General features: G+C 41.1%; 1 protein-coding gene across 3 annotated transcripts in view; it reads left to right on the top strand.

The window, feature by feature from the left end:
- ARID1B (AT-rich interaction domain 1B) overlaps nucleotides 1-26,514 on the top strand; it is a 316,305-nt gene that overhangs the window by 89,655 nt on the left and 200,136 nt on the right. For all 3 annotated transcript variants that reach the window (XM_042895357.1, XM_042895359.1, XM_042895358.1), the window contains exon 4: nucleotides 3,743-3,853. In XM_042895357.1, the coding sequence (XP_042751291.1) occupies nucleotides 3,743-3,853 (111 nt within the window). The remainder of the gene's footprint in view (nucleotides 1-3,742; nucleotides 3,854-26,514) is intronic.

Here is a 26,514-nt window from a genome sequence, read left to right as displayed (position 1 = left end):
TCATCATGAGGATACACATCATGAGCTCCATACACCACTGCAATATGTAGCCCAAGCTAAAAATACATGTGAGCAAGAGGTAAATAACTGGCTCCGTGGATGATAAGCAGTTGGTTATTGTTACTGTCCATAATCATACAATGATTATCAATGATTGATATCTGGACAACTTAACCAATATGTAGGTTTTCGGCTGTGTATACACAGGCATATTCATTTTTTTCCTTCTTCCTTTTTTTGGCTTACCTATTTCACAGTATAAAGATTTTTTTAAACACAGGTTATACTTCAGATATTGTAGAGTACATGTTTATGACTTGCTGATTATTTCTCCCAGCGTCTTTTATAAAATCTGATGGGGGAAACCCTGCTTTTAGTTATTTTACAACTCTGTTGACAGTTTGTGCTATACCAGCTATGATATGATTGGATTGGTGCCAGTTTGGGAAGTTCTGAGTGGAAACTGGTAGCCTTCTGTTTATGAAAGCTTGGATTCCTCTGTGTTGTACTCATACATACTTGTCTTCCATGGGCAGAAGGATTTTCTGTGATTGATAAAAAAAAATCACAGCTTTGAAAGATGGTATCACTGATGGATAAAATACTGGAAGTCAAAGGAAAAAATCAGGGATCTTGGGAGAAGATGAGTTCTGATATCAGTAGGGGACTTTTAGCCATGTCTGTAGCACACATAGCATTATGTTCCCTGTTCCCTTAATTTCCCTCCCGTCATTTCCTGATAAATCCATCCCTAGATGCTAGAAAGAAGAATGACCTTTCTAAACTGAAAGAGAGAATGTGCGTTTCTTCAGTGATGGACAATTTACCCTAACACCTCTGTCCTTATGTTTTATTTCTTTCTCAAAATCCATTTTATCTATTCAGTAATATGCTGCATGCTAACGTTTTCCAACATGAAGAACTGAAGGAAAGCACTAGGGATTTTCTCTCTCCTGTTTTTCAGAGGGGATGAAACTAAACACTACATTGGTTATGAAACCAACCTCTTAGTGTAACGTGCTACGATTTAACTGTCATCATGTTTATTATGTAAGTTGACTGTTTTTATTGGACAGCACATATGTATAAACACAGAAAGCTGTACACACAGTCCCATGCACATTTCCTCAGGAAGATTCCTGTGCCTCAAGCTTAGAGAGCAAACTAGTTTTTCATTTCTCAAGAGCCACTTCCCAAGTTTGCAGTCATCAAAGCATCTAGTGGCCTTACAGTGAGTGTGGGCAGTAGTTGTGTGGTCTCAGTCTCATTTGGAGTGCGCAGGTATCCTCATCATAACAACCACTGCAGTATTTGCTTCCAAACCTAATCTAGAACTGAGCAAATCAATTTGATTTTTTGACAGTCAGAAAGAAAGGCATTATGGAAGTTGTGCAATTAAAAAGACAAAGGCTGTAATGTTCACATTCTTTTATGTGCACTTCAGTATGTGGAAAGACATCTCAAAGCGTTCAGTACTCAGGTAAAAGTAAATTCCATTCAACGTGTGATATTTCTTATGAAAAATTGTGCTCTTTACTCTCCTCTTCCTCTCCCGTGGAAATTTAAGTAGGGAGCAAGGTTTCAAGTAAAATTTAGCAAATGGGAAATCCATGCTTGGTACTTGGTGAGGAATTAAAGGCTCCTGGCTTTTCTTTTCGTTCTCAGAAAAACTGTCCTAAGCCTGTAGTGTCTCTTTAGAAAAAGGAGTAATTGTGTTTCCAGAATGATGTCTCCCAAGCAAATATTACATTTATCTTTTTTTGTTAACCGCTTCTGTTGTTTCTGGATAATTTTTGCTTTTGTTTCTGTTGCTGTTCCAACAAATGATTCTTGTTCGGTGTTTTTTCATCTGTAAAGAATTAGAGAAGCGCACAGAAAGGTGACCTGGAAGCCTGGATCTCCGTGGCGGGGTTTGTTACAGGCATCTGCACAGGGACAACAGCCGTGCGCGTGTGCGCGAGTGCGCGCGTGTGTTTTGAAATGAGGGGGAAAGCAGAGGTTTGCTCATTTGTTTGCCTATTGTGAAGCTGTCCTGCACCTTTCTCCTCCTTTGTGGCAGGGTGAAGGCTGCTGAATGGAGGCCTTGTGCCGTTTGTTGGTTTTAAACCTCGCCACTAATCCACAGGAACCTGCTGGTGCGCGCAGCAGGAGAGCTGTGTGACAAGTGGCGGTCTGGGCGGAGGGCATGCGGGGGGTCACAGGGGATAATCATCATTCAGCCATCAGCCTTTGTCACCCCTAAGCCTAATTGTTACCCTCTGCTGGTAACCACATTGAAGTGCTGGCCTTTTAAGTGCTTCTTGATTTGGCTTGGCACAGGCTTGCGGATCGGATCTCTCGTTGTTGGGTTTACATCCGACCAGCTTTGCTGGGTTTTGTTTTATGAGCCTCGCTGAGTTTTCTGCATCCCTTGAAGTAACTCAGGAGAGCTCAAAGCAATGGAAGGAGCTGAATGGAAGCAGTGTGGCTGTTAACAAATGTCTCTGTCAGCAGCGGAGCTCAGAAAGAGACAGAACGCTTTCCTGCTCTGCAAGGCGACTGGTCTGTGCAGGCTGTGTGCGAGCAATGACTTGTGTGGATGCGGACACTTGACTGCAAGAGCAGCCTCTGCAAGCAGCAGCAGTGTGATCGCATGGTGCAGGTGGGGGTGGCACAGAGAAAGCTCCTTGTCCCTTCCTGTTCTCCCCTGCCCGCCTCTTGCGGGCGTCAATAGAAGCATTAGATGCAAGGGGATGACTGGAGCAAATTAACCTCCAGTGTGCTTGGGAAGGGGAAAAGAGAATCGAAAAACTTAGAAACAACAAAGAGAAACCTTTAAGGTGTGATATCTTTTTCTAGCAGTCAAGAACTGGTTTTTCAGCTTTCCCTGCCAGTTACCCATGCTGAAGGAGGTACTGTGCTTTCAGTTGTTTTCCTTGCTCAGTTAGTGTAGAAGCTGCTAATGTGAAATATAGCAGCTACAATGAAGCCTGAATCTAGGGCTTTGTAATAGGCAAGTATCTTGCATGTCGAGTAAGTTTGTGCTGTGGGATATGGGGTGGGAGAGGGTTTTTTGGCCCCCACTTGCCCCTTTGCAGCAAGGCTGGTGCCAGACCATTACCTAAGACTGCTTGGGCTTGCACTGGGAGGAAAATCTCTCAGTTGCTGGTACAGGCTTTGGAGCGGCTTTCAATTAAATATTTCCTTCTAAGCCACTGGATGCAACACATCTCCAGCAGATGTGATCTTTACCACCACTTGATAGGCAGCTTTTGAAAGCCATCTCAGTCATAGTGTTGGTAAATCCAGGATTGTTACAGGCATCTGATGACGCAGCAGGGTTACAACTTTATTTGCAGTCTAGTCCTTCTACCTGGCTCAGTATTTCATCAGAAGGCTTGGTAACTCATCTAAGAGTAGGATGAAAGTTTTGACTACTTTGTGCTCATGCCTCTTTTGCAGTATAGCGGGTCATTGGCTGAGAAGGTTTGTTGTTTTTTTGGCATGTGTTAGTCTGCCTACCAGTGGTCTGATTCCACGCCACCTGTAGGCACATCTGTCTGCCACTCTATCAGTTTTCTTCAAAAACTGTGTTAGTTATACTGGTACCTATGGATATTTTCCAAGGAGATTTAACTACCAAAAACTTGGTGTTTATTTTTTGATTTTTTCATTGCAGCATTATATTTTCACCCTTATGTGAAGTGAATTTAATTGTAATTACTGAATCAAGTTAATAATTCTGTTACAACTATTTTTGCAGGACATGTCTCAGGAAGGCTATGGAACCAGATCTCAACCCCCTATGGCCCCAGGAAAGCCTAACCATGAAGACTTGAACCTAATCCAGCAAGAACGACCATCGAGCTTACCAGTAAGAAATTAATGTTTTTCTTTGAGTTCAGTATTTTTAAATTATAAACAAGGTTGTTCACAAGCTGATGAGAACCTGTATATGAGTGGTGGACTTAGCTTAGGGGTTGTACTGATTCAAAATGTCACTATCCACATCCATGTTTTGTATTTGTGCACATTTATATCTGCACGGAGGAAATAGATCAATATTTCTTTTGGGCTTTAGGAATTCTGTACTTGCACGAAACAATCTGATGAGGAAGAGGCTTTTTTTCTGTGCAGTTTTCCAAGGATTTCAGTATATTTTGATTTAGAATGCTGACACCATGAGTTATTTGTTCCAAACCTTAAGCATAAATAATGAGTTTGACATGTTAATTCTGCAGTGGTCTACTACTACAGACAGAAGTGTAGTAGTGGGTATGGTAGTGATACTTGGGCAAGGTTGATTGTTTGGTTGGGAGATTATTGTGGAATAACCTTTCTTTGTTTTCTGAGCTCTCTGCATTCTGCTGTGGGGGAAAACAGCACACATTAGTACACTTTACAGAGATACTGCAGCTACTTGTGTTATTGAAGGTCTTATTTTACTGTAATTGCCAAAGTGCTCTGGCTCTGGCTCTGTATTCTGTTGCTGGTTTGGAGATTTTCTTGTTTGTTGTTAGAACAACAGCCTGAATTTCAACCAACAAGAAGACATTGCATTCAGCTTAAAAGGTGGAAACTGTTTATATGCTCTGTGACATTTAGCTTGGAATAATGTACTGCAAACCTACAGAATGTTTTTGCAGGTTTACTGGGTATTAATTTCCAGTTAGCAGAGAGATTCTTCTGAAGAGTTTACCTATCAAAACACCAAATGTATGTGTGAAGTCTGGCAGTTTGTTGTGTATTTTTCCTCTGACACATGGCGCTATTGTCAGTTCTTAAAAGTAGGGTAATAAACATCTTCACAGCATTTAAAGTTATATCTTAGGCACCCAGGAGAGTACATATGCCACAAATTCTTTACATGATGTTTGAGACATGCCTGCTTCAGGAGAACTATGAAAACTGGTGTGAGAAGAGCTATCTGCTTACTTTGAACCAGTGTTAATTTGACAGGAAAACTTTTTTTAAGAAGACCAGTTTCTCTGAACTCGTCTCAAAAATGAGTGCTGGCAATTACTTTAAAAATAGGAGGCAACTGCTATCTAAACTCTTTAGGCAACAGCTATTTAAAAACAGTTAAATTAAAATGAAGTTCTTACCTCAATTTTTCATGAACAGTGTTTATTAGGATAGATAGAACTAGTTATTTATTAAATAATGTTTTAATTTGCCAGCAATTTTTCTTAAACAATCGTCCTACTTTTAATCCATGCTCTGTCCTACCTCTGTCACCACAGTATCTAAGCAGACTGTTGGGTATTATCTGTGTCCCTAAGTGTTCAGTATATTTAGTAGCTCATTATTATTCTAGGTATGAGTAAGCTGGTGGTATTAACAATGAATGTTAACCATTGTGGCAGTGTAGCTTATACTGTAGGTTTGTTGTAAATGCTGTTGTTCAGAGCCTTCGCTTCCGGAAAGCTTACATACTGAACACCCCAACCTCCATTTGGATAGGGAGGAGAATGTGAGGCAGTATAGTTTGCCACATTTAAGACCATCTGGAACCTTTCATATATTGTGACATTGTCTTTTCGGTACTGTGAGCAAACTCACCTACTTCCAAAGGAAATGCCTTAGAATTGAGGAATGGCCCATGCATTCGAAGTACCGTGAGCGTGATGAAGACCTGAATGCTTAGTACTGGGGGTAAGGACGGCTTGACCATTTTAACAATTTTTTCCCCTTGAGCAAGAGGCCTGCATTCAATTTTCAGCTGGTTATGAAATTCAGTGATCACTATTTCTCATTTAGTATTCCTAGTTATAGTGTCATTTTGGGATGCTAAATGTGGCTTCCTAAGCTTGTTTTCAAGATAATGCTGTTCTCGAGGGTAGTCAGTAAGTCTTTGTATATTAAAGCTTGAAATGAGAGCAGTGGTTTTACGCTTTTAATAAAATTTGGGTATGTTTTGTTTCATGGTATTCTGATATTTATACAGTTTGCCCGTTATCTTTTTATTTCTTAAGGGCATTGTGTAAAATCACAGCAGCTACATAGCAAGCTTATACGAATCTCTAAAAACAACAAAAGAGATGTAATACTAAATGCTGAATGGTGTTCTCTGATGTGGCTTTGAAAAAAAGAGTTTCCCTTTGATGGATTTGAAGAGGAGCTGGCCACTTTTTGCAGCACTGAATGCTGACTTGTGTCATCCTTTTAGAGAGTTTTTTCAGCAGGTTTGTGTCACAGTAAGCACAGCTAAACAGCTCAATGGTTGTTCCGTTTCCTTCACACGTTGTATATAAAAGTCCTGGCATGAATGTTCCCATAAAGTTCAAAGCAGACAAATTTGTAATGTGGGTTGGTAACAAATGGCTACAAACAAAATATGGCTTTATTAGCTACTTCTAATGGCCTGTCAGATTCTATACAATGCTTCCTTTCCTTCTCCTAAATGCTCTGATATCTGAAGGGTTTGACCCGGAGGTCTTTTACCATGTGGAGTCACCGAGAGCCCAAATGAAAAGTTGCATAGAATAGTGCTCCGAGCACTTTTGTTGGGGTCACAATTAGAAGGAAATCTCAAGCTTTTGAGAAAACATGGGAGTTAGGTACTCTGTGAAGGAAAGGAAGTAATAAACAGAAACTGTTCCCTATTAGAGTGGAAGAATAAAGGGGGAGAAGCCTGAATGCAATTGTCTGGAGAACAGCTTCTACAGAATATATTTACTGAGGTTTAAGGGATAATACAAAATACACACTTCTGCTATTGTGGGAAAGATAGAGCAGACTTGCAGGAAAAATCTTCTGAACGATGTATCTGCAAGTTTGCTCTCGCAAGAAAGGAGCTTATGTCAGCACTGGTTGTGTGTGTGTGTGTCTGCAAAGTCAAATACTTTGTTTTGCCATAATGAGTAATTCGGTCCATGTTCATGTTGGATTGTGGTGGTAGAATGAAGGGCAGAAGACATGGATGAATTTATTTATTTTTTACTGGTATCACTACGAAAGTCATTTCAGATAGATGTTGGGGTTTTTTAGTTTGTTCTGTTTTAATATAGTCCTTTTTTTTTTTTTCTTTCTTTCTTTCTTTGCTCAGTGCTAGCTGTGCTTGTTGTTTGATGTGTGAGGTCAAATGGCCTACCCAAGATTGCCAAGTTTCTGAAACCAGTGTTTCTGCTGATTTCTTCTGGTTGCTGCCTATAGGTGAGGTCCTGCAGCTGCTTGGCTTTGCTGTAAGTTAGGTTGGTTGCAGCCCTGCCATGTGCCCACAGCGTGCCATCTGCGCCTTCTCACATCCTCCGCTGTCAGCGCTGTGACTCAGGGAGTCAACCTAGCTAAGAAATAATTCTTTTTATTTCTGGGTTAGTTTGGGGCTGAATCACTGCGTAATTGCTCATGTGATACTGAAGGCAGAAAGTTGTATCTGAAGTGGAGGGAACTGGTGCCTTGGTAGGTCGCTCACACTTGGAGCGCTTACACATTAATTCTACGACATTACTTTTTCACTGCGTCTTCACATGGAGGCACAAGAATTTTCATGTGAAGCAAAACAATAGCTGGCACAGAGGTAGAACACTCTTTGTATCATGTGCAGTACTATGACTTGTCAAGTTTCACTCTAGCTGGCTCTGGTTTGGTGTATGAGCTTCAAAGTAAGGTGGGCCTCAAATAGTACATACTGTTGTTTGAAACCTTAAAGATGTGTTGTTTCGTTATGCTTGGCACTGTGGGAAGCGGTACTTCAGCAATTCCTACCCAACTTCATTAGCCACTTCACAGTTGTGTTTCACATCATTTTTAGAGAGCCTTTGTAGGATGTATGGAGTGCTGGATGTTCATTCTTCTGTGCAGCATGCTTTTCTCATTGTAGATTTCAGAAGGCCTCTGTTGAGAACTAGTGATGAGCTATAAATACAAGACTAGATATACTTGGCTCATGGATCAACATCATTTTGGATGTATGTTAATAGTTGCTGGCTGTGAGGAAAAGCATGGAATGGTTTGACAATTCACATTCCTTGTGTAACTTCTAGAATGCAAAGTAGCTTGGAAAATCATCTCCATCCAGGGGAGTTCTCGCTGAACAAATGTTGTTTATGGTTGAAGACTTAAGCCAGGAAAAGAATTCCCAGCATAGTTTGAGAAACTGTAGCTGACAGTTAGGAAATACCTCCTCTTTTCCAGGGACAGGGGACTCTGGTGACATTCATGTGAAAAGCTTAGCTCAGAATCCTTGATGGTTGAGGATGTGGGCACAACCACAGTGTAAATATTAATGAGGACTGTAACCCTTTCGGTAAGGAAAAATGAGTATTAAAGGAGAGATGGTGCAGCAGCCCTCTCATTTTATAGACAGTGTTGGATTGTTTGCAGATAAGCAAATTAGAAAATTCAAACTGAAGTGGTGTTTTAAAATTCAGGATATTGTTTCCAGTTTAAGAAAAAAGGAGGTTTGTGTGGACATGGAAACCTGTAAATGAATTCCTGGTAATTCTTGGGAGATAAAAGCAGTGGGCAGTTCATAGATGTATGTGTAAGTTCTGTCCCGTGGTTACTTGTTTCTGTGCATGTCTCCATCTGCAAATAACTGGGAGTAGGTTAAATATGAACAAAAAGGAAATGTAAGTAATACTTGTGAATTAAATTTTCCATTGTTTTTCCATCAAGTAGAATAAGACTAGTATGCCTCTTTCCCACTTACTTTTCTTCTTCTGCCGTGTTGTAAAATAACTGAATGATCTTGTTTTCCTTTGTTTGGGTCAAGAAATTTTAGCTGAAAATTGTTACTCTCTGAAAGAAGATTATTGACTCAACAAGCCTTCAATTTTCAGTGAATAACACTCCCACCCTCTAGCTTCAGGAACATGTGGTGCATGCATTCTATTTTAAAGTACAGACTGTAATTTAAGACTGAGGCAGTTTGATGCCCCACTGAACTTTGTTTAAGCCTGGAATAAAAGGAAAAAAGCTTCAAGTTGCAAAGAAGTGACTAAGCTTTCTCAAATGCTTTTCTTAGCCATTATGCATAGAGTTGGAAAAAGTTGCTGTTCTCTCCAAGTCATTTTAATTCTGGATCAAGTGCAGTTGCTAGCTTGTTTCTTTTTTGGTCTTGTCATTCCATGTAATAAACCTGTAGCGCAAATAAGTTTCATGCAACTCATATGTATAGAGGTATTGAGTGTATGTATTTCTGAGGTGCAAAGCATTGGTTGGTACTTGTGTTCATACAGATTCTGTATCTAACAATCTGTTTATGGCCCGGAGTGGGTCTGCATAGTGAGACAGATCCTTTATGAGCCACTGAAGCTCCTCTGAAATAATATCCCTTCTGTGATATCATTGGAGGAATGACTTTACATGTAATGTTGTGGTATTGAAGATCCTGGCCCACTCAACATACATGTATTTTTACATTTGATTTCAGTGGGGCCAAGTTTTCACATAGGTGATCAGATGGATTCCCTGAGAGAGTCAACTTTTACATTCACTTTTGAGCAGAAGTGTGATTAAAGTAGTGCTGTGCTGCCCTGAGCACGTGCTGTGCGTGTAGGGATGAACTGATGCAGTGAATCAAAGTTGTTGATTCTTGAATTGACTATCTTGCTATTAAAATTAAACTTTGTAATGTGAAAAGAAAGTCCTGTTGTTAATCACTTATGTTTTGAGCTTTACAGAATTGCTTGGTTTTCCTTGCTGGAATGATGATATTTATATTAAAAATGGTGTTGAGGCGGCTGCTGATGTATTAAAACTGATTTTATTAGATACTGTTAAAAAAGAAAAAAAAAAGATGCTTGGTTATTCCATAAAGTTTTCCATTTTCAAAATACTTCAGAGTGTATTTAGTATACTTGTAATAACAAAATCACTCATTTAGGATCTAGAAAAATTTAGAAATGTGAAAAGAAATACTTAGCTTGACCTCTATGTGAAATTTACTTGGGAAACCTGATAAGGGATTATAGATCCCAGTAGTGGATAACCTTGCAAAAACTTGTGTTTAAATAGGCCAATATTGTCTTGGGTGGAATATTAAGGTCTTAGTAGTTTTTTCCTGCAGTGTCTTTTGAAGCCATTAGCAATTGCCTCAATGTACTTTGCAGCTCCAGATGCCAGAACAGCATTGGTGTTGACTTGAGAATTGAAGAAACAAGGTTGAATTTGGGTGGTTGAAGCATTTTTCCCCTCTAGCTGTTGCCCCTCTGGAGGCTGCTGTCCCCTCAGAAGGGGCAACCAACTGTGCTTGAAGGGGCACTAGCTGTCCTTGTAGTCTGCTTCCACTTCCAAGTCAGCACTTCTAGGTTACGCATTTGAGAACCTAATTCTAAACTGCTTCAGACTTTTGAATTCCTGGAGGGTGATTGAGTTGTTGTTTTTTTTTTTGGATTTGGGGAATATATATATATTTTTTTGGAACATTTTGTGCACTATGTGTAGATACATACAGCATTTAAAAAGGCGCGTAAGCCTCAAAATGGGTTTGGCTGTTTGTAAAGTTCGAGTTGATAGCATACTATAAATTGCAAAATGTGATATATTCACTGGTCCATATCTTTGTTCATATCTCTTGGAACCTTGGGGTCCTTTGTGTCCTTTGGCACACAAAATAAGACAAAAGACTGTTTGTTGTTTAGTCGGATACCATTTCAGGAAGTACTTGAGACACTGTAAATGTTTTTTCTTTCCTTTATTTTTACCTGAAGTATTCCTGTAAGATAGGATATTATTTTTTCCCAGAATGGCTCCTTTACATGGGTACACCAGCCATCCTGAAAGGTGACCTTGGCTTCGTAATCTTGACTAAACACAGCACCTCCCTACAGCCAGCAACATCTGAAGCCTAGCAGTAGATCCCTTCTTTTTTCTTCTAGCGTCCATTCCTGCTTGCTTGGGAATGCGCTGGCTTCTGGTGCTGTTAATACAACTTTCCTTTTTTAAAAGAAAAAAAAACAAAACAAAACAAAAAACCAACCAAACAAGACCATGATTAGTTTTTATTAGAAACTGGCTTCTAGTGGTCCTGTTGCTGTGTAAGCAGATGTCCATGCGGTCACTGCTCACAGCATTAAGCTTAGGCCAGGTTTCACAATGCTTTGTCTGATTGTTTATGGTCCATCCGTTATTGCTGGGGATTCTGCACCATCGTAGCACAAGTGCTAAGCGTCTGTTGTGTGTTGCTTGTTTTTAGTGCTATGCTGGAATCCCAGTGAAGTCAGGCCTGTAGTGTGGGAGGCTATTCTGGTTTTCCTTTCCTGAAGTTTGAAACAGTTTCAAAAATTTCTCTCAGATATTAGATTGCAAGAAAACATCTTCTGTAATGCTTAATTCTCTGAAACCTTCCTTCCCTGGCTGGAGCTGTGTGTTAGATTCACTGTGAAGTCTTCCCTTGAAGGAGACAAATCATGATGGCTTTTGTAGAATTTGTGCATATGAAAAGTGCTTCTGATGTGTGTTTGCTACGTGTAAACAAGCTACTGCTATCAATTTACCTTGAGCATATATAGACAGATAAAAATACCGAGTGAAGGCCTTTTTCTTCATTTGTCTTTGTTAACGCTGTAACTCGCTGCATTGGTTTTCCTGAACGCCATGCAAATCAATATGTGCCATTTCCTCCATAATGCCAAATACTGTTCCAGTCTCACAGGACTTGGTACAAGAGGGTCTTGTTTGAATTGGCAATGTAATTTCAGGGGGTGAAGCATCGTAGAGGGTTGAAATCAAGATAGAAAAGCTGGTAACATCAGGAAAAGGCTACTTGCAGAGCCCCAGTGTTTAGGCTTTTGATCTCTTTCCTTCCAGGCAAACAATTGCAGCTGACCCTCTTAATCATCTCGACCTATGAAATGAGACCTACTGTGCTAAATTAGAACTAGGGCCTGAATTTTGAGGCACGTTTGAAGAACTGCATTAGTATAGGAAAATATGTCATTCTGGATCATTTATTTCACATCTTAGTTAAGTGGCATGAATTTATAAATGAACATGCTATTTTTTTTCCCCTCGACAGAGAAATTCACTTCATAGTGCATCTTCCGCCATGTTATTTAAGCTAACATTTGGGGAAGTAATATAAAGATAAGCAAACATGAGAGTATAAGTTTATGTGTTTGCTTGTAGTAATACTTTATGCATCCGTAAGCTTTAGTACGGTTTGCTGAATGCACAGTTGTGGACCTAGTTAGGAGAACAAAGCTTGTTTCATGTCATAGCACTGGAAAGGGGGAGCTTGCATTTACATTTATAGTATCATAGATGACAAATTTTGCCAACGCACGTTGCACTAAAAGTAATGAAAGAAGTTTAAAACATTCTTACTGTTATTTAACTGCAAATAGACTCTGGCCAGCACTAGTTTTCAGGAAATAAAGGAATTGCAAACATAGATTTACTTGTAAAATCACAGTAACTTCACAAGATTATATAGGTAAACGGTGTATGGATTACGTGCAGACAGCAGCCTTATTCAACTAATTCATTATGATATGGAAGGTAGCTTAATTCCAAATGTTGCCCTTCCATTTTGACTTTTATAATTAACTGAAAGCCTTACCAGTTTTTCATAGAGTACTGCAGTGGAGACAGAAGAAAAACTCCAGATCTCTCTTTCCCTTGTTTAATTTACAGACCGTGTCAGGATTTTAATAATAGTGCTTAATGAAAACTTCATAAAAGCTTTTTTTTTCCCTCATCCTCTTTGTTTATTGTATCATTAGATGCCTACATGAAAGCAGGGAAAAAAAAGGAAAGTTGTTCAGTGCAATTTTCAGCACAGTTCTTCAAGATTTATTGAAACAGGGCTATAAAATTTTAGGATCTGTGTTTTGGGTTTTTTTTAATAACGTCTCATAGTTGTTGCTTCATTTGGATCGTCTTATAGTCCATTTTTCCTCTGTCTTCAGTCTTCCTTTGTTTTGCTTGTGCTTTTAAAGAAGGTTTAGGAAGGCTGCATACACACCATACTGTTGTTTTTAAATGACTGCTGATTCTTCCAGCATGGCTCGTTAGACATTTTGTCTTGCTGAAAATCACAGTAACAGCCTTTTTGTTCCTATTCTGAGGTATGACAAAGTAGAGAATATTTTTGGCTCTAAGTCTTCCTCTGCCTCTGGCCAGAGGGCTCTTTAGTGCTCTGTCAGCAGCTTGGAGTGCAAGTGGCCATTTGGGCTGCCATGGAGGGATCTTCCTCAGCTGCAAAGAGGCAGAGGTCGCATACCAGATCCCATGAAAGACACTTCTTATATACACTTTAGCTCTTCTGTTTTTACTGGTTAGTTTACAGAAGAACCTGTCACAAAAACAAAACAAACAAAACAAAAATCCAATAAGTGCCTGCTTTTTAATGCCTATTTTCACAGCAGTACAGGCCAGACTGAAGTAAATCCTGCAGAACCTTTACCTTATTTTTGCCAGAAAAACGACGAACTTTCACCTCTTGTATAATAATGTTGATTGCTTGACCTCCATTTCCATGGAGATGTGGTCAGAGGGCTGCAGTCAGCTAGCCGCGCAGAGTGAGCGCTGTCTTCTGTCACTTACAGTCTGCAGTGACACTATGGGTTTGAAGAGTAATTAAGAGCACCTATAGACTGACACTTTTTTTTTCTCACCACCCACATCCATGTAAAGTGTAATTTGGAAACAAAACACCATCAGCTATATGTTCAAGTTTAAAAAAAAAAAAACAAAAACAAACAGAATCCCAACCCTGTTTATATTTAGTCTTTTAAAAGAATTGTTTTCCTAGCAGTCTAAGACATTTTGCGTACCTTTTGTGTGTATCTGAATGTCTCACTGGCTCTAGATTCCAGCATACTCTGGTATAGACGCCACGGGCTCAGTTTTGTCAAAAGCTGGATTTTTGTAGCCCACAACCCACATACACTTGTGATCAACCAAGAGCAGATCAGGGGCTGCTGCTGCCCCTCCAAACTCAGTTGGGTACTTGCTTAGTCTCGAGCACTGGACTCAGCTCAAGCATGTGTGTGTGACAGCCTTAAAGGGGTAGGTGGCAAAAGCTAACAGCAAGCGCTGCCTTGGATTGTACCTTAGCTGGGAAGAGTTGCATGGTTCAACCACGCAGTGTGCTGTGCTCCAGTGGCAAAAAGGAGCAGGCGTGCTCCTTATGGTGCTGTTAGGGATGTGGATGACCGAACAGGGCCATGTCAGAGGGAATCTGCCTTTCTGGTGAGGGCAGGAACGTCAGGGTGGTGGAAAAGGACGCAAAGGGGCTGACTCCTGCACTCCCTGGTTGAGATGAGCAGCAGCGGTTTCAAGGGAAGCAGGCCAAGGGACAAGAGCTGCACCACCCCATGGAGGGCAGGCAATGCTGCTGGCAGCAGCCATAACCAAGCTGGTGGCTGCCGGGCAGCGTGCCCTCCTGCTGCTGGGTTGCAGGGCCACTCCACACGTTGATTTCTAAGTGTGTAGTGATGTCGTGCTTGGTAAGAGCGTGTTGATGAGGCAAGAGTGCATGAGCTGAGGCAATCTCTCTCTATTACTGTTTGTCTTTACTGCTGGGATCTGCACAGCGGCAAAATCTGAAAGCCAGCTTCCTCCTTCCCTGCGACAGTTTTCTCCGAATCAGTATTGCTCTTTGAATCTGGAACAAAAAAGTGAAGACTACTTTCCCTCTCCTTTGCTGACTCGCCGCTAGCCCGCAGGACGGCGGAACTGCCCGGAGAGCCGTCCGTGTATTTTTGTCGCTGGGGCCGCCCGGGCAGGTCCCCTTACCGCTCCCTCTGGCTGCTGGCAGGCTGACATTACAGCCGTGCCTTTGAAGTCGGGCTCACTGTTAGCGTCGCCATGACGACGGGGCGGGTAATGGCCTCCGCTGAGCCGGGCTGGTATGTAGCGCCCGGCAGCAGCGCGGCTCGGGGGCCGCGGGGCCGACACCGGGCGGGCAGCGCTCCGGGCCGCGCTGCTGCGAGATGTCGCGGATTGATAGCCACGGCGTGTTTCGTTCGAACTGCGGGGATAAAGCGCCATTCCATTAAACGAGGAGCTCCCCCTCCTACTCCCCCCTTTGGTTTATGCATTATTAACACAAGCTTTCCTGTTTTGCTTGTAACATTTTATAGGCTTTTTCAAACGTGTAGTCAGATTTGCTGTTGCTCTTTTATTTTTTGGGATTAACCCTTTCTCTGCTCGATCTTCAAAAAACTTGGAGGGAAACCTTGAGCACTTCCCACAGCTCCCATTTAAAATTTTAAGAACTGAAATTTTTCAAGGCTTTCTTTTTTCTTCTTTTTAACTGTTGTTTGTTTGTTTGTTTTTTCTTCAAGAATTCGTGTTTTTGAAGCATTCTAGAATGCAGCACAGCTTGCTGTGGTGCCATCATGTCACTGAAGCAAATACCAAAGTCAGCACGTGAGCTGTAGTACAGCTGCAAAGGTTTTGAGTCAAGGACGCTTTCTGGGATCGTGTTTTAATGTGCTTGCCCATTTTATCTTCTCCTCTCAGTGGTGTTGTCCCATTCTCTGCATACATGGAGTTTTGTTAGCAGCCTTAAAACGAGATGCACCTCCAGGACAAATAAATCTGGAACAATCCTGAGGATACGGAGTTAACCTTCCTCTTTAATGCAGAACTGGTGAAGTACATCTAGATAGGTAGAAATATTATTATAAACACAAGCTGTGGGCTTTGTTTTGCTTTTCCAGAACTGTAAAATATAGCTTTCATTTTAGCTTCTAGTAGGAGGCATATATCCAAGTGCCGTCAAGTGCTGTGTCTGCATTTGTCCCTGCAGACACAGTCTCTGTATAAAAACTTAAAGGCTAATAAGTAAACACAGCACTGATAATTCCCCCTAACGCCCTTGGTTTCAGGTTTTGGAGTTGTGGATTTGTTGTTCTGAGAGGTACTTACGAATATTTAAGGACCTTACTTTGTTCCTCTGAATCTAGCACAAATCCTGCTTGCTCAAGCACTTCCAAGCACTTCTCAGGAAAAGGAAGTCCTCAGTTTTTGTCCCTTTTCAATGATATTTTGTAGTGATTTTGATGTAAACGATACTTCCACCTTCAATGCTCACTGTCTCAAAGAACGGCGTTGGTTGCCGCATTTGTTCCCATTCGGCTGTGTGAAGCCAGCAGGCATCTTCAGTAAATGCCGGCTGGAAAAACTCAAGCAAAATACATTTCCTAGCTCAGGGGAGCAGTGGGAGAGATGAAGGATGGATGGTCAGCCGGACTCCTGGTCGCCTGCAACCAGCACAAAGCCTGTCCCCACTCTTGGCCTATAGCAGCTGTGGGCTGTGTTGTGGCGCAGCTTGGAGTTAATGTTATGTAGTGTTGAAGAATGTGGCGATGACATGTTTCCAAAAGCTTTTCTCTTATATACCTGGGTTTGTTTTGTTTTTACAAAAAGTCTTTTAAATCCACTCCATGTGGTTATTGTACAACCGCATGTGTTAAGTAGGCTGGACTAGATTTGTACTCTCATTTCCAGATATTGTGGAGATACATTTCATCCTTTGAGTTACATTCCCCTTGAATGTGTGAATTTTAGGAAAATTGGAGAAAACAGTTTACATTCCATTAAGAAGAAATTACTAATTGCTTATAAAACAGGTGTATCTTTATCTGCACAGGGCTCTTCAAAGTTGCTGCTTAATCTTTTTTCTCTTTTAATCACTAAACAAACATGTCTCAGCAGTTGCTGCATGTGAAACCAAAACCTAGACGTGGACAAAAAGCAAACACACTACACTCATTTTCATTAGCATGTCCTATCTCCTAGAGCATTTATTTTTTCATCTCCTTGTAAATTGATTTTTCACATGCTTGTGACTGATATTTGAACCGTGTGTTTGTAGTAACTGCTAGGTCCTGGTCTCCCAACATGCATATATTATGGAAGTGACCTGGCGAATCCACAGTTAAGGTTGCGTAGAGATTTCACTTACAGCAATGTTTAAATCCCTTAATTAAACATTAAGACTCGCACAAATTCTCAAACATGGACTGTTTCAATAAAGAGGATAAACTTTAATTATTTAGGTACTCGATGTTCTTCTTAGTGCTGTATTTGCAGAATTCAGAAAACTTAAAATTATTCTTGCCTCAGATTTTTCCAGAATTCCTAGTATTTTCATTTTCTTTGTTCTCTTAACTGTTTTGGCTAAGACTCTGATTGATACAAGTTTTCATATCTTTGCTGACTTCATGGAACTGTAACAGTTTACCTAAAATTACTTGAATAAAACTGGATTGTTTTTAATTATAGTAATTCATAGTACAGAAGAATGTGTAGAAGATATGAGAACAGCATATTGGTTATTTGTAACCGATACTAGTCTTTGAGACCTAGTGATTTGGAGTCAAAAGAACAGACTGGGGAGCCTATTTAAAAGAGAAATACCACATGGAGTCAAGATCCAGACTTGTACTTAAAATAATTATTTCTAAATCAGCCAACAAACAACTATAGTAGTACCAATCTGGTGTATGCTTCCCTCTGCTTTCCTCTATCTATTTATTCCTTGATGTCCCAGTTCAAACTTCATTGAAATCAGCCTTTTCCTTGAGTTCTGGATTAGGCCCATTAATTCTTATGTTCATGCTGCGCAGTTCTTACCTTGCTCCTCTGCATTAACATCTGTTCTGGGCCTTTTTCTTTGGACAGGGTCTGTAAACCTGGTTTCCTGCTGTACGTGTTATACCTGTAGTGACCAGCAAGTGCAACTCCCATTTGTTCTTAACACTTGAGCCTTCTGGCTGAGCTATAATCGCACTCCTCAGCACAGGTGGAAGTCCTGCTGCAAACAGTATATTTTCAAACCATTCATAAATGAAGAAGAATTCCTTTAGAAACCAGTATTACCTATATAAGTAGTGTCTGTATTCAGACTCCTTAGCCTCCAGCAATTTTTCTAACTAGCTGGAAGTACAGACAAAATGGAGAGGAAAAAACTCTCCTCATTAGCTTGCAGTCTGTGGGAAGTTTTTTTGTTTAAGTCTTTTAGGCCAAGATGTCTGTTTTCCCATCATTTTTAGCTCACTGCCACTGTGGTCACACATGCTTATTAGCTCAGGTCTCCTGTCCATTAAAACGCTGCAGCTAGTACTTATTTTTTGAACAAATTCTTGCCCTCTTACCAGCAGCAAATATCGTCTGCAAAAATACTTACTTGAGAAAAAATTGTTTCAGAGAGTATGCTAGTTCTTGAATTTTGGAAAATGCAAGTGCTGTATTGTGAGATTTCTCACCAATAGCATAAAAAATTCAAAATTATGGACTGACTTGAGGAATTGCTTATTACTTCAGGCACTAGATGAAGAGTGAAATTCACTGGAAGTGCTTGTTGTCTTCAGCATATGAGTAGATTCTCAAGTTCCTCCAGAGTGGGGATTGAAGTGTTGGAAGTGAAGAGGGCTGCGCGTTGCAAGGTTTGTGTAGAAAGGCAAGTGAAAGAAGGTGCTGGGCCTGAAATGTTCCTGCTTTTAACTGACTATTCTGTATGTGGGTAGCCTGAAACAAAGCATGTAGAAGGATATATGAGGGCACCTACAACTGAAATAATGTGGATAGTTTTAATTTTCATGGGTTAGAATTTTTGGCAATGTTTCCATATCAGCTCTGTTAGCCTGTGCACGTTCTTCTCATCGTTTTGTGGTAGGGGATGTTTAAAAACTGGATCCGAGCACAGTGTATGCTTTGTGAGAGCAAGGGGTTAAAGAGACGTAATTATGCATTCTTCAGGAAGTGCTGTGCAGTCAGCAATACAGCAAGGATTTTATAGAGGCTTTAAAAAAAATAAAAAGAAAAGAGATGACGGAGGGAGAATGTGGAGAGAAGGTCAGATCCAAGGATTCTCCTAGGGTTTTCTCATGTTTGCTCTTCCTTTGCGCCTCATTATGCTCTCTCCTGGTAGAAGCAGAAGAAAGCATTATGGCCTGTTGGTTCCTCCTACTGATAATGTACATTTGATCTTTTTGCTTTGTGATAGTGGTGGAGGTGAATTTATGGATTTAGTTTTTGAAGGAGTTCTGAGCCATCCTGGTGCCTGCCATGATCCTTTGTATATTCCTCAGCTCTTTTTTACTGTAAGAAGAGCACTGCAGTCCTGTGAACACCAAATTATTTCTTGGCTGTGATTTCCCCATTTTTAGAGGATTTGAATTTTCAGCAAATCTATCTACTGGAAACAGTTTGTTTTGCACTCTTTGGGGGTGATTCAGCTGGGTGAATGGAAGTTCTTGCAGTCAGTATTTCACACTGACCTGACTAGTGAAGGTAAGCTTTCATTACTGATGACTAAGCCTTTGAGGTACGTGGTTAAGACTTTTTTTTTCCCTACAGCCCACAACCCTGCTGTTATTCTTCCAGGTGGAATAGGAGGTTGTGGGTTGCTCTGGAATGGTTGAAGCAGCAAAGCTGCACAGCACTCAGAGCAGACAGGACAGGGTGCTTGGGACGTGGGCTGCCTCGCACTCTGTCCTGGGAGCCAGCCCGAGCTCCGGCATGCTGAGTCACTCAGTGCACCAGATCCTTCCTTAATATTGAACTGACTTGATTTGCAGTTGGATTTCAACATAGCAGGAAGGCCTTTCTGTGTGATATTTGTGTGTTTGGTTAAACGGTTGTCTGACAGACTTTCCTTTTTTTCTTTTTTTCCTTTTTTTTTTTCCTGCTTTTACTTAATGCATTTTTTCCTTTGTGTACTACTTTTCCCATTTAATTTTATGGGGAGAACTGCAAGCAGTTAAATGAACAGGATTTCTTGCTTCATCCTTCCCTGAGAAAAAAGAAAAACGTAGCAATCCCCTCCCCCCCCCCCCCCCCCAAAACAGTTGCTCTTCCGGGTTAAGGAGCCACAGAATTGCCATTGACCTTACTGGGATGGGCCCTCCTTGGGTCCTCCTTAGTGAGGGCAGGGAGAGTTTGTAAGGGTGTGGAGTGCCTGGCAGTGAGAGCTGCTAGGTTAAGTTAGTTGCAAGGATCTTCTGCAACCTAGCATTAGCAGTCGACCCTTAATGACAAAGGAAACTTTTCTTCCCACCCTTGTTAAATGCTGGTTTGAAGCCATCGATTTCTTTCCCCTAGAAAAATAAAAGTTAACTCTCATCTCATGCTTTTCCTCTCCTGTGTCTTTATCATTTTAACACTTCAAAATTCTGAAAAGATTGCTGTGAGGAGGAAGGATAGCCTGATAAGTGTATTTTCTAAAGCTTTTGGTCTTTCAAGGCTTCTCTTACGGTAAGGTTGAACCGTGCCTACATCTTGGATTGAGACGACAGGGGAGTAGTGTGTAGTACTTTCTGCTTCCGATAGCTCTTTGTTGATCTAAGAGGGAGCACTTAGAGAGTGGTAGGTCATTTATGTGATTATGAAGAGCACTTGGTTCTCTCTTATTCAAGATGGAAAAATAATAGTTTTCGAATAAGAGGTCGCTGTCAAGATGACATTGAATGTGACTTCCCTTCCCTCTTCATTCCCTCCCCCATTAAAAGAAAAGCAGTGCTGAGCAGTGCTGAGGGTAGCGCCCTGATTTTTCTAACTCTTTGTGACTTTTTGCTTTTCTTATGTTCTTTTTTTTTCATTTTATTCCTTACCATTTCCTCTATTTGTACTTTTTGGTGCCTGGATATTTATGGGATCTAGAAATATACAAATAAATGTAACGCATGTAAGATTTTATGTGTTGTTTTAAGTCCTGTTTTTCCACATGCGGAATTAAGCTGTGTATGTGTGATGTGGTATCTGCTTGGGTGACAGATGTCCATTCCTGAATGATGCTGTGCTCCCTTTGTGCTTTATTTATGGAGTAATTTGCTTCTAAAATAATCTCTTAATCTTTTCCAAACTACATTTCTGTATATGCTCTTTTTACATATGCCATCATTTAGGATAACAGGCTGAAAACTGAAATTACTTCTAAATGCTTCATTTCTAAAGCTAATAATAGTGATATAACATTGTCATTTTGGTTTGATGTGTCCTTTCAGAAGTAGGTTAAGTGTGTAGTTTGGTTTTGCTTTGGTGTTTTTTGTGCATTTGTTTGCTCTAGCGCTGCCATAATGAAATTGTATTTTAATTTCACTCAGTTACCAAATGAAAAGACAACGCTAATTTGTCTCTTTTTCATGTTAGTTTTGCTTTTATACCTCAGAAAAGAAGCTGTAACCCCAAATTAGGATGAAATTGCTCAGAGTACAGAACAAAATAGATATTTTATGAAACTGATTAACAGTTACTCAAGGGTTCATTTACTTAAGCAGGTGTTGAACATCTGTAAATGTTCCATTTCAACACAGATTTCCTTTTAGTAAAATTCATGAAACATGGTTTAAGCTTGGAGGAGGGCTTCGCATGAAAGACCTTTTTACTTTCTCTTTATTTGCAGCCTAAAATCAGTCTGCATAAAGTGTGTTGAGATGTTTATCTGTTGACACAACAAAAAGAACTCAGCTGTATTTTTGAAATTCTGTGATTTGGAAAACCGAAACAGTTTTAGAACCAATCTGGTGAAAGACAACACTGGGTGCTTCCTTATGTTTTCTTGCTGAACGAATACTTTTGCATAGCATATTTTTGAACAAATGCAGGCATTAGAAATGAAACACAATTTGAATTTCTGATCAAGACGTGTCAGTTAAATGAGAAGTGTTGAGAGCATCAGTCAAAAACCAAAAAATGGCAGGAAATTGTGTGAAAGCCTGAAGAAGAAGAGTGGTGCCATTGGTGCTGGGTTCAAATGGTTGGTATTGAGCTACGGGCACCGAACAGGCTGCAGCACATCACTTCTTTCTGGACTGCTGGCTATGCTGTGGAGGCTGAAATGAACCATCTTGTTGGCAGTATTTCTGGAAATCTGTTTGGCTCCTTGAAGACCTTCCTTCCCAAAAGCTGGCCTTGCCCTGTCGCTGGCAGCTGGATCTGTTTGATTTGTGTCGGTGTTGGAGTGCAGCTGGATGAACCTCTCACTTGTATCAGAGCAGGCTTTTGAAGAGGCTCTCTCAGTTGAGCCCCGCTACCAGGTGTCAATCCATCTAAGCCGGCGGCCCGGTGCACACCCAGTTCCTTCTGGATGAAACGAAACTACAAGAACGTGCCCCGGAGTCTTCCTAGCGTGCTATGGGTGCTCGGTCTCTGGACCTGTGCCAGGGCTCTGGGATGGTGTGAGTAGCAGCCCCTCCGTGGCCCAGCGTGGCACGGCCTTCCCTCTGCACCAGAGATGCCATCAGGCTGCCGCTCAGCATTTCACCTCGCGTCTGGATCCAAGTCCTTTGAAGTCTTTGAGTGACTTGCATTGACTTTAATAGGTTTTGTGGCAGGCCCTAATGATTTGGTTGTGATCTGAAAAGGGATGTGTGGAGGCTTTCATAGAATGAGAAAATGTTACTTCTAAAGAGCCAGGTTCAAACAGGCTGATCGGTTCTCGAGTGGAAGTGGGCTCCTTCCTGTCTCCTGGAATCCTTTTGTCCCTTTCAAAAAAGCATCAGAAAATTAGTACTCATTTTGCAAGTAAGGTCCAGGGTTGGAATTACTGGAGGAGGTTTAAGTCGTGGGTTGAACAGCGCTGACAAGCAGTGGAGGGATTTGCACAGTACAGCTGTGTGCAGCTCTCAGAATTGTGCGCTAAGCCCTTCGATCTCGTGAGCGGTCGCTTTGTTGGCGGTTTTGAAGTAAAAAAGGCAGGAGAGAGGAAGGAAATAACCGTGCTGAACGTTCATTTGCACTGATGCTGTTCTAAGTGATGCCATAGGACTAAACATCGTGACTAATTAAAAATCACAAGTTTGTCTTTAGAGGAAAGGATGAAGCGGAAGACGTTTCTCTGTCCTACCAACACTGTAACAAGAATACCACTTCTTTCCATTCCCTGCATCTCGCAGATTCATCCGTTAATTCTTTTCAAGAAAAGTTTCTCAAATTATTTTGTGTAGTTACATTTTTTTTTAATGTCAGGTATTCTGTTTGATCAATATCCAGGAAAGCTTTCCATTCAGCTTCCTCAGAATCCTTTCATGTGAGCTAGGAAATCAATGTATGGCTCTAATGAATGTGGGCAGCTTGGATCTGTTGAACTTCTGTTTCTTTATTTACTGTGTTTTGTTTATGAAATCTTTGTCTCCTCTAAATTAAAAGATCTGTTCCTTTTTTTTCTCCTTTCTGTTGTAATCACATTTAAACAATCTAATAGTAAATGGTCGGGAACAAAGCATGGCTCCATTTGGTCACTGGGCACAGAGATCTAGTGGAATATGTATTTACAATTATATGCAATTGTGTGTGTCTTCCTATAATTTCTGTCTTAATATTTTTATTTGTACGTGTTTTGAGGCATGGAAGAGTTCCTCTGGATTTGCACCGGGGCTGATTTATTGCAGTGATCATCCTTGTTTTACATCTGTGTAATTGCTTTGAAATCACTGAACTTACGCTGATACAAAATTGCAGGAGTGGTGAATTAGGGTGGCTCTTTTGATGGTGCCTTTTATTCTGGTTGAAATGTTTTACGGATCCAGGTGAGGATGAAATGTTGTACTGAGCTGCAAGACATTTTCCTGATTGGATTCATGCTGCTTATCTGTCAGCACTTCCGTTCTTAGAAGCTGTATTTAATGCGGTTGTTGCTGCGTGCCTTGGAAATGCAAAGGGGGAGGGAAGTTAAATCAAGATCCCTTGGTTTTCTACCATTTATGCCCTAGCTGTAGCTGAGCTACGTGGTCCTGCCCTGTGTTTTTTGGTAGTGGTACTCTTCCATCCTGCGTCTGGAATACAGTGGTGAGTTAACTGTAATAAAATAAAAAGCCAGAGACCTTTGTTAAACTCCTCTCATTTTTCGCATGTCTTGAAGCCATGAATTAGCTTGTTAATAGCAAGGTATCAGCCGGCATTATCAGAAGGTGGAGAGGGGCACTCAGAATAAATAAATGCGCTGTGTGCCCAGGAAATGGGGCATCTGAGCCGTTTGCGGTGCTCCTCTCTCGTCCTTGAACCTTGATGGAAGGAGGCTGGCTGTCAGCCCTCAGCCAGCCCTGCCGCCCACCCCGGTCCGCTCCCCAGCTTCCTGTGTTGCACATGGCCGCGCAGGCCTGGGCTGCGTTGCTGGGTGCTGTGGCCTGGTGCTGTGGAGGCCTGTAGCAGTGCTGTCAGATCCAGGTGGGACCTCTGGCTGCTGGGCCCCAGGGGGTTGCTGGGCCAGCCTTCCCTGTTCCGCCAGGCCCAGGAAAGCTGGTGCTGAGTCTCATTGGCAGAATTTATTGTTGGCTCTTGCTGGCGCTTTAGAGACCACTCTGCTTACCCACCTAATAGCCAAATGCGAGCTAATAGTCTGTACAGGCCATTGAAGCCTAAAATCCTGCTAATTCCTTCCTCTAATGAATAATCCTTGATCTCGGTGTGTGCCTCGACTGCGGAAGGGCTGATTATGAAATTCATTGTAAGGAAAACTTGGAACTCATGCTTTCCGTGACTGGGATTTATAAAGTAAATAATGTCTGCGTGTGTACGGTGTACAAAGTATAGCATTTGCATGAAAAATTAGATATCCCCCAAAATACTCAATGAAAATAAGTGGGATTGTGTTGCTCTTCGCTGTTTACTGAATGAATCGTTCCTAGTTTAGGGAACGGGCTGGCAGTTCTGTCTGGAAAGGTCACCTGTCCTAATCCTGAGGAGAGACATTGGACCTGCTGCTGCTGAGCAAATGTATGGATCACTGTGGAGAGCAAAGCTGGTGAGCAGGAGGATTCTGAGTGGGACCTGGGAAGTCCCTTCTCTGGTTTCGGAGGGCTTTTGCTCTCCCCTGCAGATTATTCAGAACAGATGTTACCGTGGCATGTTTGGAAGCCAGGGAGGATGGTAAATCTGGTTCTTTGGGTTTAAGGAATGCTTCTAAGAAACAGTGATTTTCATTTGAGTGTTAGAAATGGGAGGAAAATATCTAAGCAACGAAAGTACTGGGGTAGAGTTTGTTGCATAAATTATAATGAGCACCAGAAGACACAGGATGTGCTCATTCCCAAGCTGCATGATTATTTCGTGTTGTGAAGGGTTAGCTTTTCAATTGCAAAGCTTAATCACTTTTCAGATGAATATTTCATAACAGTTATTTTTTCATCAAATATACAACGACATGCTTATTTTGTGCCTCATGTGGTACACATTAGGTTTCTGCAGCTTTAAATTCCTTTTATTTTCCCTTTCTTGTTTCCAGCCATGGATGGGCTGAAAACTGTTCTTTAGTATGTCCTGACGAGTGGCCAATCTTATGTCTAGTAGATAGGAAAAGCCCAGAAAACAAATATCTTAAGAATTCTAATGTAATTGGTGCTGAGAGCAGCCTTTGTGACTTATGTAAAATATTTTAAACTTAATTTACAATGAAAACACAACTATTGCAGACCTCTGCTTCTACTGGTAAATGCTGTTCAGTGATACATCACAGCTGTAGTACTCATTAGCTTTTGTTCCTGCACAATGAAAGTTATCATAAAAAGGCAAATGGCTGATTACTCTTAGTACGGCTTCTTCTTTCTTGAGGAGCTGCATGAAGTATGTGTAATGGTCTGTATGGGTATTTGAGAATTGTGCTGGTTTAGGGCATATTTTGGATAGCAAAGCAGCAATGTGCTTGCTCTACTACATTTCTGTTATATACAGACCGGAGGGAGTTTCTGTAGCGGTGTTATGTTGTCTCGTGGCTGCTTTCTAGACTTCCTGGGTGCTTTGGCAGATAGGTGAAAATTACATAATCTTGGAAGTTTTAAATTACAGTAATGGGCCGAGCTGGCTCAGAAATCAGAGATACGCAAAGCTGACCTAAGGCACCCTCACTGCTTTTTCTATTCCTGTATTCAAGAATTCTTTGGTACTCACCTGTCCAGCCTGCTGCTGAAAATGAAAATGTGTTTTTCTTTGAAGTACGCAATAAAAGAAATATTTATAAAAATATCAAGTGTTGTTTTGACTAGACGGAATACTTATTCTTTTTGTCTAGCTATTTTATTCGCATGCCTTACAATGTATTTCATTGTGCACTTTGAAGCGTGGAAAACAAAGTATTTCTGGTTCTTCCTTCAAAACAGAAAGAATAAAACAGACTTATTGTATCATTTATATAAGGGACAAGATAGCCTGGAATGAAGAGTAGTGAAGTGCACTGCATCTGCACCCGTGTATACTGAAACCAGTGGCCTGAATGTAAGACCGAAGCCCTCAAAGCTACATTCAGTTGATGTTCTTTATGGAAAGGGGATTTTCAGCTGGTCTGGATGGAGCAGTTATGTTTGAAATTGAAGTGCGTTCAAGCCTTTCAGATCTTGGATGGTCTATTCGATGGCTGTCAGATCAAAGAGTTGTCTTCCTGCACTTCCTTGTGTTCTGCCTCCTTCCCCTGCACGCATAGTGGGGCCGTGTTGGCCTGCATGGCCTGCATTAGTCTTCTTTAGGTGAGTGCAGGACCTATAAACTCATGGTGAAGTCACTCTCTTCTGTGTTCCTGTAAGCAGGAGGCATTTCCTTCTGTCCATGGGGTTGAAGTTGGCAGTGGGACCATCTTAAAAAGCAATCGTTTTTTTTCCTGTTCAATTCTCAGTTAATATAGAAACCTGTGAAAAATTGGCTACTTTT

This window comes from Lagopus leucura, unplaced genomic scaffold (assembly GCF_019238085.1).
Source record: "Lagopus leucura isolate 7727_CA_CO unplaced genomic scaffold, USGS_WTPT01 Super-Scaffold_73, whole genome shotgun sequence".
Lineage (NCBI taxonomy): Eukaryota > Metazoa > Chordata > Aves > Galliformes > Phasianidae > Lagopus > Lagopus leucura.
The sequence above is the reverse complement of the archived record's forward strand: the minus strand, read 5'-3'. Positions and strand labels throughout refer to the sequence as shown.